Source organism: Vitis riparia, chromosome 3 (assembly GCF_004353265.1).
Source record: "Vitis riparia cultivar Riparia Gloire de Montpellier isolate 1030 chromosome 3, EGFV_Vit.rip_1.0, whole genome shotgun sequence".
Lineage (NCBI taxonomy): Eukaryota > Viridiplantae > Streptophyta > Magnoliopsida > Vitales > Vitaceae > Vitis > Vitis riparia.
Window position 1 is genome coordinate 7,827,960 of NC_048433.1, and position 12,646 is coordinate 7,840,605.

The following is a 12,646-nucleotide window of genomic DNA, read 5'->3' on the forward strand; positions in this document are numbered from 1 at the left end:
TTTGTTTTAATATTTTTAGGGGAGGTATGTACCCCTAGGAACCGATTGGCTCCTTAATGTTTATTAGCTTTTTGGAAATTAAAAAAAAAAAGTTTGAATTATATAAATTTTTAAAACAATATTATTATATTTTTGTTAATATTTTTCATTAAATACATGATTGTCAAGTTTTAAATGATGGTGATATAAGTTTTTTTTTTAATTTATAAAAGTATCCAAATAAGGATATTTTTACCGTTATGTAATATATGTCATATTTTTTAAAATATTTTCATCCTGCTACATTTTATCTCACTTATACCTTTTATAAAAGCACACACAAAAATAAAAATAAAAATAAAATAAAATAAAAGATGAGGGCCAGGAGGATGCGCCCAAGTCCTAACAGTGGAGAGTTATGATCCTCCCTTGAAAGAGAATGGCAAAAGACAAGGACGCCCAACACTTGAGATAAGTACAATGGACATGGGCCACTTGAGATCCCACTGAAATACTGTTGTGTCTTCCCAGACTACATATTGAAAGCCCAAATCCACATGGATCCATTATGTGACAGCTCATAGGCTATCATGGGCCTCCTTCATCCAGGCTCCAATTTGACAATCATTTGGCTGATGAAGGCCCATGGACCAAGTATGGGATTTGTTGAAGTCATTACAATTGTCCTATGCTTCAATACTACAGTATACAATCCACCTTAAAATTATGAAGCAAAAAAAAAAAAAAAAAAAAAACCAATTCCAAAATCACCTTTGTTTGTGTACATAGTCTGAGTTTTAGGGTTTTTAATCATGGGTGTTACACAACATCATCGGAAAGGCATTTTTTTCAGTATGTATGAAAAAATTCATCATCATCATCAGAAAAGCATTTTTTTCAATATGTATGAAAAAATTCATCATCATTCCCGTGGTGTTAAGAGTACATACGCATCTTCAGGTTTCATAGCGTTATATCCGAGTCTCATTCTTTTGTACCTTGATCTCATTTATTTGTACTTTCATTTAATAACCTAAACTCCTTCATGCTCATAACGGTTGAGATGAGAAGTTTAATGGGTATCAATTTGGTACCTCAAATATTTTCCTCAAATTATATGACAATTAAAATACTCTGAAGATGATTGGTTCAATCCTCATATCATTTGGAAATTCAACAATTTTATTACAAGATGATCTCTCTCACAGTAGACTACATATGGAATTCAGGATGAATAATGAAGATGATCCACTTTCCATACAAACAAACACCTAATTCATTGTAGTTTTGTATACAAAGACAATCTAATAAAACACAGCATTTCTCTTTGTAACAGCACAGCTTCTGCTTCTCGGATACAACACATCTGCTTTGAGCTTACCATCATCATCTTCCACAAACTCACACGGCTTCTCCTCATCAATTCTCCCAATCCTCCCTATCCCAATACTGTAGCTCCTCATTCCCACCCCTTTACGCCTCTCCATCTCCACCCTACTCCCTCCACTCCTCTTAGACACCCTCCCCATAAGCTCCCTCAACCTCAACTCCTCATCTCTACGCTTTGAAGAACTGACGCTAAAGCTATTAGGCAAATGCGAGACTTGCAGGGCCGGACAGCCTACAAGACCACCATAGCCGACGCCCCCGCTACAGTCCATCATGCTTCTCATGTAAAAGTCTCCAGCCTTGGCCAGAACCCTAAGTGGAGCTCCAATGCACCGCATGGCCTTGCTTTGCTTTTTTCCCTTGGTTTTCATGTTTGTACAGTGCCAAAAGAACTGAGATCAAGGAAAAGAGGCTTGGAAATGATAGATGAAAGTAGAGAAGAGAAAAGCCTGTATGTATATAGATGAGGTGGGGGTTTCAGATTGATCGCTGGTGTGTTTGTTTCTCGGAATATGCATGGCAAGAGGAGGAAGAGGACTAGTTGAGGGTCAGATAATCCACTGCGTGTGGACTCTTTCAGAGAAGGAATTCAATAATTTAATCTAAGAAGACACATTGTAGGCCAAAATATAATGATAAAGCAAAGGGAGAGCTGGCTAGGCCTTTAGAAAACAGTACACATTTGCCGTGGACCTCCACATTGTCTTGTTATGATCGTGGGTGTTTTAAAAATGTGAGGGAATCACCCTATTTTAGTTGAACGGACAAGACCAAACTATGTAAAATTTCCCAACGACATATACAAGCTGACAGAAGTACGTAATTCACATATAGTTCATCAATCCCTTGTTCCTATTATTTCCCCCATTGATTTGAAAAACACATTTCATGGTCAATATGCTCTTGATTACTATATAGAACCATATTATTTTGGTTGTCATGCATTACAAATTATAGATCTAACTCTCTTTTAGAACTGTGGATGAAGGAGTTACATGTCATGAATCCCTTGTACAAGACTAGTCACATGGGGAGCGAATGGGGATGATTAAATCAATGTGGATTGTCCATTGTATAGGGGCCGGACTAAAACTACTGAAACCAGACAAGGAATGGGCAGGAGTAGGGCTGAGAGGTATGGGAATTAAGAGTCTATCAGAAAAGTAGCTTCAGTGGGATCCCTATTCCTGCACCCCTCATATGAAAAATAAAAAATAACAAGGTTGAATCATTTGGTAGACTGTTTGATATTTATATATATAATTTCAGTTCCATATTTTGAATTGCAGTGGATTCTATCACAAGATCTCGTTATGATAGAGTAAGTAGGCACACTGCTTTTGGTGAAATCGGCAAAGCTTGCGGACAGGCTCGTGACATATTCAAGCCAACTTGCCAAGGAGCGGACCTTGTGTGTTTTGTGTGAGCAAAAGCTTCAATGTAAATTCATTAATAAATTCGTATACAAAACATGAGTGTTTTTACCCTTCTCGGTGGCACCCACTCTTTCTCACATATTTATCCATCATATATAGTTTTCACAAGTTTATCTCTATCTAACTTTAACTTTTTCCCCCAATGACTTATAATGTTTACAAAGAATTTCTAATAATATTCCTTATTTTATAAGAAATTATAAAAAAAATCTAACTATAATGACATTTGAAATTAGGAAATATTTTATTTAATATTTCTTATAAAAATAAATATATACTAATAATGAATTTAAAACATTTTCTAACAATCTTCACATTAAATCAATCTTCTATTTCTTCATGATAATACAAGCTTTTGAGAAACTTTTCTAATCCAAATCCTTATTTCATACTACAACTTCCTTATGTGTCATGGTTCATTTCTTATACCATGGTCTTATCATATACCATGATCCCCTTGCTTTTTGTGTCACATTTCAATAAGAGAACAATTAATTTTACATTCGACTAAAATTTCTTTTTGTAACAGCTTTTGTGTTTTATTCTTTTTACTCTTCGAGAAGCCTTCAATATAAGCTTTGGTACTACTTGTGATAAAAAAACTTAGTTTAAAAATCAATTGGTTGTCAATGAAGTCAAGCTAACCCTCTTTGTGTGGTTTGATGTCATTACTCATTCACACTCACCTTGGGGCTTAACCATCCGGGGATATACAGTAAGCTTGACTCATTGACTCATCCCACACAACACACATCTCTAAGCCATGACTCATTCCAAGGCTTATAGTGGTGCCCGAATATCTTGAACCTTCCACAATTATCCCAAGGTCATTTTTTAATAACCATTTTAATTTCTCAAGAAGCAACATTATTTCATACCTAATAATCTCTCCTCAACATGTAGCTCGTACATAACTCGGACTCATAACCTAACTTTGATACTACTTATTCTACCAATAAAAGCTTCAATGCAAACATCTTAAAGCAAAAACATAAAAATTAAATAATTCACACAAATGCACATAGGATTTTAACGCGATTCTGTCAATCATACCTATATTCGCAAATAAGAGAAAATATTTCATTATATTATAAATAATATTACAATGAACCTAGAACATATATAATTATTAGATTTCAAAACATTTAATGTTTCCTCATTCTTTGTATTTACACCCTAAGTAATGAGTCATTGGTCTACTTAGTGTCCTTCCTCTTCTTTATATTTCTATCTATGTTCATCTTTGTTCCATAACTTTTTTCTCTTATAATTTACAATATTTATAGAGATATTTCTAATAGTTTTCCATATTATATAAACAATCTAAATACAATAACATAAGAACTTAGAAAATATTCTATATCTATATATACTCAAATCACAAGTGTTCCTAAGCATGAAATCTTTTCCCAGACCAGATTATAAGATGGCTTTACATGCGAAGAAGCTCTAAACCAAGATCAACAGACCGGTCAAGATTTTTGAAAAAGTAATCCAATGCTTGGCTGTATATGGATATGGAGTTCATGGGAAATGATGTTGAAGGAGAACTAATTGCTCCGCATTAGATATCATCATCATGAACAATCCAAACCAGACAAGACATGTGTTTGTCTGAGCTGAAACAGCTTAATCAAGGTAATCAATTCTCAACCCCTATAGTTGAAATTAAGGCACGGTTGAACAAACAAAACTAGCTGTAGGCAACTGGAGCTACACCAAGTTGGCCAGGTTCGTCCATTCAAGCTCATCTATACCTATCAAACAAACCAAGCCAAGCCAAATTCAAAATTTAGCTCCAATGTTCAATATGTAGTTTGTGTGGGGTGGGGGGCGAAGTGAAAAGTGTTTGTATATACCAGAAAGGATACCATGAAAATGACAATCCAACAAGCTCACATGTTGCATGAAAATGACAATGTATACAACAACTTCACATGGGTTAATAATGAATTTGCTGGATTTCCCATTTAATGTTGGTGGGGATTCTTCTCAGGGAAGGCATGGGTTCATCACATGGAGGTAGTACTCTGATATCCGTTTGTCTTTTAACTCATCAAGCAAAACATGAACTTCTGGGGGTGGTGGAGTCCCGGCTCCAGATACGAACAATCATATATGTGCAGGTGGGAACAAGCTCAAAAAGGAGAGACCCCATCATTGGATGCCCTTTTCCAGTACATGTTTTCTTCATCAAAATCAAAACTAGCTAGTTCATTCCAGTTGGGTTACCAATTATTAGACTATCACCAACTCCCAGTTGCTAAGCAGGAAGTGAAGGGGCTCAAGATTTTGCAACTCTTTCCACAGTCCCATTTTTTACAGATGGGGGGAAAATGGAACAATTGAACCGATTTGGTGTTTTTTATTATTCATGTATATCCTTTCGGTTTAAAAATTTTGTAGTATTTATGTGCTGTACACTAACCTCATACCTTACTCTATTTTAAAGAAAATTATGGAATTCATCTACGTCTACACAAACAGATTTGACTTCTCTTCCATTCCCTTCATAACTAAAAACACATGGTTGAATTGACGTATAAATTTATAAATTTTAAAATTGTCACGTCAATTAATAGTACCAAACTAAAAATATTTTTTCAACCTAAAATATTTATACCTTATTCTTATGAATTTATTTCCTTTTTCAATAATTCAAATTTTTTATCAACAATCAATATTTAAAATGTTACATTGTGAAACTAGAATTAGTTTTGTTGTCACTCGAGATGTCAAGAGTCGAGTTACCCATTGAGCCCACGAGATTAAAGGGGGCAAAACCTCCTATAGAAATTTTTTTTATATGATAAATGAGGACTTTACCCCTATTATATATTTAACTTTTTTAGATTTTAGGGTTTGGTTTTTTAGATAGCGTGGATGATAATTAAAAGTAGTTTTGAGAGTTTCATCATTATATTCTTTTTCGTTCCTTTGATTAGTAGACTATGGACATACAGATTATATTAATCGTTAAACCACGTTAAAAATCTTATCTTTTTATTTATTTTCTTATCATGTGCATAGTTTGATTAATATAAAATTTGATTAATAATAAATCAATAAATTAAAATTTGCTAAAAAAAAACATAAAAAAATAAAGAAAAACTAAGAAAATAGAAGGTGAGAAACCATGTTGGTGAAAAGGAGGAAAAGAGGAAGAGGATGAATATGGGCGTATCGACATTGACTTCCAAATCAGAATGCGAAAAGTAAACACCATTACTTGCTGCACTCTTTGAACTTTCCTTCCATTTCCCCCCTATGGTCAGATGGAATTTATTCATTGGACCCAATGTTTGACAATTTTAAATTGTATTAAAAAAATAATAATAATAATAGAAGGGTATTTTGTTTAAGTTTAACAATTGAGGCTACTTTTCCCTCTTCATTAATAAATCCGTGGATGGAAAAACAGCCTTTCCCCATGCCCACAAGGGATGGCTGCTGACTTTGCATCCCATTTATGTGGTTTGCATTTATTATTCAATTTCCATGTCACTGCCCATCTTATTTGACAAAGAGGGGGGAAAAGTCCATTTACACTAAATTGGTTGCTCCATCACACTCTCACATTTTCCAAAATATACTTCAATTCCAACCTAATCAAATTACCTCCAATACAAATTTCTAGAAAATATACATTCTATACGAAAAAAAAAAAAAAAACTATACTCCAAAATCAAACACCCTCTTTTATTACCATTTTAAAAATAAAAATATCCCGAGTTATGTTATAACGTATTTGAATTATTGGATTAATTTCATTTCCAGTCCCAACATTTAATGTAAATACAAGATGTTTGATAATTCAACTTAATCACTTTATATGATTTTAATAATTTAATTTAAGTTTTTGCTGAGGTTAAGATAGTGTTTGGTTTTTTTAATAAAAAAATTAAAAATGAAAAATAATCTATTGATATGTTATTTTTAGTTAAACAAAAAAATTCAAATGTTTTAGTCTTTTTTATTCAATAAAAAAACAAACATCATCCAAATATGTTTAATAAAATAAGTTAATATTATAATTAAGTATTAAGTCAAAATAATTAATTTATTATTAATTTCAAATTCTTTTTGTTTTATATGTCCATAATAAGAGTATATTTTAAAATATGATTTAACATTGAGACTCATTTTTTATAACAAATATTTTATAATTATTTTATGTATTTATAATATTTTAATATAAATACTTTATAAATAATTATATTATTTAAAATTAATGAAAATAAATATAAATAAAAATCAATAAGGATAAATATTAGACCAAATAATATATATAAATGATGATTTAAAATAAATTTTAAGTTAATTTTATTAAATAAATTTAGTATTTAAAGTAAAAATAAATAAATAATAAATTTTAAGTTAATAAATTTAAGAATAATTTAACTTACAATTAACATAAATTATTAAATTTTATCAAACAATCACTAAATTACCATTAATTTCAATATAATAATGTATTTTTAAAAATATATATATTAAACATATTTACATATAATATTTTTATTTAAAATCTTTCTAAAAAAAATAAATTTTATAAATGAAATATATTTATAGAATGTTGATAGAAGAAATTTGGAATTTGAAACCAACGGTATGAATATTATAATTTTTTGGGAAAAGAATTTCAAAAAATATTGAAAATTTAAAGAGAATTTATGCCACGTTTATTCCCAAAAAAATAAAAATGGTTACGCATGATTCCGTATATTGAGGGCCCAGTCGAAAGCAAAGAGCTCTTACAACCGTACGTCTGCCAGAAAATTTTAAACACCGAAATATTAATTTTGTTTTAAGGCGTGAGATTCATGAATCAATATTAAGTAAAGGTAAAAAGAAAGGTGAAAACAGACACGCCGCCAAACAAGACAGAAACACAGATTTTCTGCCGTCCCAAACAGAAAATTTCATCCTCTAAGACCAGTCCTACATCGCAACAACAATGGATCTATTTTTAGTCCTGACCACACTTACTACCACTGCCAATACGAAACGATCAAGATTTCCTGTGATGTTTCGTGATTTTTTACCCATTTTATTTTCCTTTCCTGGATTTGAAAGGGAAAAAAGGAAATGAAGGAAAGTACCAGAAAACATGCGTTAGTGAGATTAATATTAATTCTTTCCAACCAAACACCCTCTGGAAATGCGATAATTGTTGAACATAATCATTCTAAATAGAATTTGTTGTTTCCAGTCGATCTTCATGAACATTTTTGTTAATAATTCATAAATAATTTGAGATATGAACAGATGAGCCAAATGATAATTCAAACTCGTTGAGATTGAAAAGAAAAATCTTCATTTTTCTAAATATATAGATCTATGAAGCCGAACCGAAACGGTTCCCAGCCCTACGCCGGTGCTATTACCATTTCGCCGGCAGTAATTGGCGCATTCCTCGCCAGGAAACACAGAATTGGTCGGCACATCAACAAAGCAAAACAAACAAGCGGAAAAAAATTTAAACAAAAGCAAAAATAGAAAATCCTATCCCATATCTACAGATGGATACAGAGACAGAGGGAGTCAGAAAAAGAGAGAAAGGAAGAGTTACGAAATGGTTCTCTTTCCGGGACGATCGGCAGCTCTCATGGTCTTGTCAATGAGCTTCTTAGCCTTTCTGCTTCGGATCTCCACCTTCACGCTGGAGCTCTTGTCCATCTTTATGTATGGCTTCTTCGACTTCTTCAGCGCCCGAACCTTCGACTTTATCGACTCCACCAGGTTCTCCAACTGAATCGCCATCACTATTGTCCGATCAAACCAGATGCCGGGAGGATCACGGTTTCCAGGTTTTTTGGAGATCGCAGTGAAGCCCTCGACGTCGACCTCTATGTTGATCAGTTGCTTCCGGTTCGTGAGCCGAGCGGTTTTTATCAACAGACAAGTACAAATTCACCTTGGCTTTCCTAGATTATTACGAGTTTGCCATTTTCCGTACTCATTGTCCGACGTGTTGATTTTGGTTGCATCTGCACCGTTGATTCGCCTTGAAATCACTTCGAAATAGAAATTTGAAGTACGCAGTCGGCAGGGTAGATTGCAGTCAAATCCGTTAGCCTACAGTGCCGAAAATGTAGTTGTCAAACTTGAAAGGGTGTTATGGCTAATATTAATTTTATTTTATAAAAGTATGACTTTAATTTTTAAAATTTTAAGAATTTTGGAATAATTTTATTGAAAAAAATAATTTGATCTAAGAAAATATTATTGAAAATAAATAGTGAGAAATCGTCTTTATGAATTAAAAATTTATAAAATATTAGGTCATTGATAATTATTTTTTAAAATAGTTTAAAAAAAAAACAGTTTTTAAGAAAAGTTTTTTTAAAACACTTCTCAAAAAATAAGTGAAAACAACACAAAATAACTAAAAGATGTTCTCTCTATTTTCTGTTCTTAAGAACAAAAAATAAAAAATAGTTTTTTGTCATCAAATGTGTTTTTGTGCTTTTTTTTGTTTTGAAAAGAAGAAAATCGTTCTTAAAAACAATTAGGACACAATTCATTATTTTTTTCAAATCATTATGATTTGTTTAATATTGGATAAAGAAATTAAGGTTATGTTTCATTCTAAAAAAAAGTCAAGGTTATGTTTGATTCTAAAAAAACTCAAGAGAAAAAAATTGGAAAGAAAAAGTATAAAGAAATAACAAGAGAAAGAAAATAAAAATTAAACTTAAAGTTAACAACTTATTTGTATATACTACTTTAAACTCATTTAATTTATTTTAATTATTTGATATAAAAATTAAATAATTTTAAATATATAAGTTTCTAACTAATTTTAATTATTTTTCATTTTTTGGTATTTTTTTATAAGACAACCAAATGCGGGAAAAATTATTTTTAGTTAAGTTATTTTTGGTTTTTGGAAAGTACTAAGAAAATAAAAAATAAAATAAATAAAAACTTAAAAAAAATTATATTTAGTTGTACTACGAAACATAGTAAAGAAAGCTAAATATTAATGTCCAAGGAAAATAATTTTTTATATTACTGTCACATTACGTTCTTAAAATATATTGAGGGAATAAAAAAATATCTAAGAAAAATGATTTTATCATATTTGATTTCTTTATGAAATATATGAAAGAAAATCAAATACAGTTAAAATTAGTTAAAAATTTATACATTTTTAACTTACTAAATCTTTCAAAGAGAAGAAATATGTTAAATGAATTTGAAATAGTATAGAAAAAATTTATTAATTTTAATTTAGATTTTTTTTCCTTTTATTTTTACTCTCTATTTTCTTTCCCACAAATATAGTATAAATTAGTAAGAAAGTATTAAAAAAATCAAATATAATTAAAATCAATTAAAACTTATACATTTTCAAATTATTTAATTTTTATATCAATGAGTAAAATAAGGAAATAGGTTTGAAGTAATAAATAATAATAATTTATTAGATTTAAATTTAATTTCAATTTTTCTTCACTTTTTTTACGTGCTTTTCTTCTTATTTTCTTTTCCTTATATTTTCCCTCAATTTTTATTGGGAATCAAATATAACCTTTTTTTTTTCTTTCACTATTTTTTTCCTTTTACATTTCCTTTCTATTATCTTTCCCTTGAATTTTCCCTCCTATTTTTTTGAAAACCAAACATGACCAAACATTTTTTTTTTCTATTGTTTCCTTAGTACTTTGCATGAAGCAATCAAAACCTATTGGTAATTACTTCATCTTTGTATAAATAATTCAATTAGCTAGACAATGTGGAGGAATTTCCTACCATCACATCATATAATGGAAAGGAAAGAAAATAAATAGTAAAATAGAAGGGAAAAAAAAAAGTAAAGAAAAATGAAAAATAGATTTAGACTATATTTAATTCTCAAAAAAATTGAAAGGATATACAAAGAAAAGAAAAAATAAAAATAAATTTAAATTAATCAATTATTTTTAATTTCACTTATTTTAATTCATCAACATAAAATTTAAATAATTTGAAAATACATAAGTTTTTAGCTAATTTTAATTATATTTGATGTTTTTTAGTATTTAAAATCATTTCCTTCACGTATTTGTTTCTTTCCTTAATACTTATTGGAAAGAAACATAATGTTAAAATTTAAAAATTATTTTTTATAGTTCGATAAACTCATTTAGCTTATATTCAATTAAATAATTCTAAATATATAAATTTCATATTAATTTTAATTATTTTAAAGTTTCTTTTTGTATTTTTCATGATGATACCATATATAAAAAAAACTATTTTTCTTAACATTGTTTTCTATTTTTTTGATAATTTTCAAAGATCAAACATAATCTACAAAACTAAATAGCTCTTAATGAGATACCTCTTTTAATTTCTTCTTCTCAAAGTAAAAACTAAAAACTATCCTATATTATAATAAAAAAATAAAAAAATAAAATTGATTTGAATTTTTTGAAAAATTACTAACGTAAAATTATAGAAAAAAAAAAAAAAGTTGCTTAGAGGTTAATGTTCTTGTGGTTCCACCATGTAATCAATACACGTGCGTTACGTAGGATTATTCCTCTCCCAAAGGATGTAGACCGTGACGAGGCACTTATTTTTGTTATTTCATCCAACTTACAGGGTCATTTTAGTATTTTCGTATTTTCTAGAAAATTTAAAGCACCACCAGCTTACACAAATTAAAAATATATTTAGAAGAAATAACATTTTATTTTTTCTAAAAAAAAAAAAATCAAAATACTTGAAATATTCATTACTTTTTTGGACCAACATTTTTTAGAAAATGATTTTGAAAGCATATGGTAATTAAAATTAAAAATAAAATTAATGAAAATGGGATATAAATTAGAAGAAGAAAAATGAAGGTTGTGATTAGAGTCAACGGTGAAGAGAGGGAAGCGTAGGGATTGGAGTATTAGAAGTACAAAAGTGAGAATGGTCATGTTTTAAGCTGACACGCCATTTTATTTTTGAGGCTTTCGTAGGTTGAATTCTTACCAATTAATGGATTTGTTGACCGCAACTCGTTAGCTTCCCCTCAAATTGGTTCATTTAATCAAATATAAAATATTATTTTAATTAGGTAAAATATAGTAGGCTTGTTTAGTTTTGTTAATTTGTTCTATAAATATGGAGAATTATTTGAAATTTTTTATTGCGTAGACAATTGTATAAAGTTTTTTCATAAAAAATAATTTAGAATTAAAATAAAATACTGTTTTGTGACAAAAGTTTTCCTTGATATTTTCAAATAGAATTAGAGTCCTTTATAATTTTAGAAAGTGTTTTTAATTTTTTTTAATACTTGAAAATATTTATCATTTAAGTGTTAGAAAAATTAAAAATATTTTTTAGAATTATTATCAAATACACTTTTAAAATGCATTTGGGAGTGTTTATACTGGAAATGTTTTTAAGGAAAATGTTTTCTCAAGAAATGTTTTTAAGATAATCACATATAAAGTATTTTTTTTAAAACCATTACAAGTGATTTTTCAGCATTACAAATAATATTTCAAAAATTTAAAAATTTTTCAAAATTTTTTCAAATACTAATTAGGAATAATTTTATAAAGCGTTTCTAGTATTTCTAATACTTGAAAGATAAAAATTTTCGAGTATTAGAAATATTAAAAGTGTTTTCTAGAATAATTGTCAATCAAGTTCTAAATGTTTTTGTAAAAACACCTTTTAGATTAAAAACGCTTCCTAAATCATTAATATACGTGTTAGTATTTAACGCAAAAATTAACACACAAATTCAAGATCATTGAATTCAACACATCTCAAGAAAATTAAAGAATTGATTACATACCGTTTGAAGAACACGCAGCCATATTAAATCGAGAAATCCCCTTCAATTTATAAAC

At 29.3% G+C, this 12,646-nt stretch overlaps 2 protein-coding genes across 2 annotated transcripts; both read right to left on the reverse strand.

The window, feature by feature from the left end:
- Positions 1-1,143: 1,143 nt before the first annotated feature.
- Positions 1,144-1,947, reverse strand: LOC117911872. The gene has a single exon (XM_034826296.1). The coding sequence runs from the start codon at positions 1,737-1,739 to the stop codon at positions 1,284-1,286; it is 456 nt and encodes a 151-aa protein (XP_034682187.1). The 5' UTR covers positions 1,740-1,947; the 3' UTR covers positions 1,144-1,283.
- Positions 1,948-8,098: 6,151 nt separating this feature from the next.
- On the reverse strand, positions 8,099-8,653 carry LOC117911478. Its single transcript, XM_034825876.1, has one exon. It carries the CDS (start codon positions 8,565-8,567, stop codon positions 8,373-8,375), a length of 195 nt encoding a protein of 64 aa, XP_034681767.1. The 5' UTR covers positions 8,568-8,653; the 3' UTR covers positions 8,099-8,372.
- Positions 8,654-12,646: the final 3,993 nt, after the last annotated feature.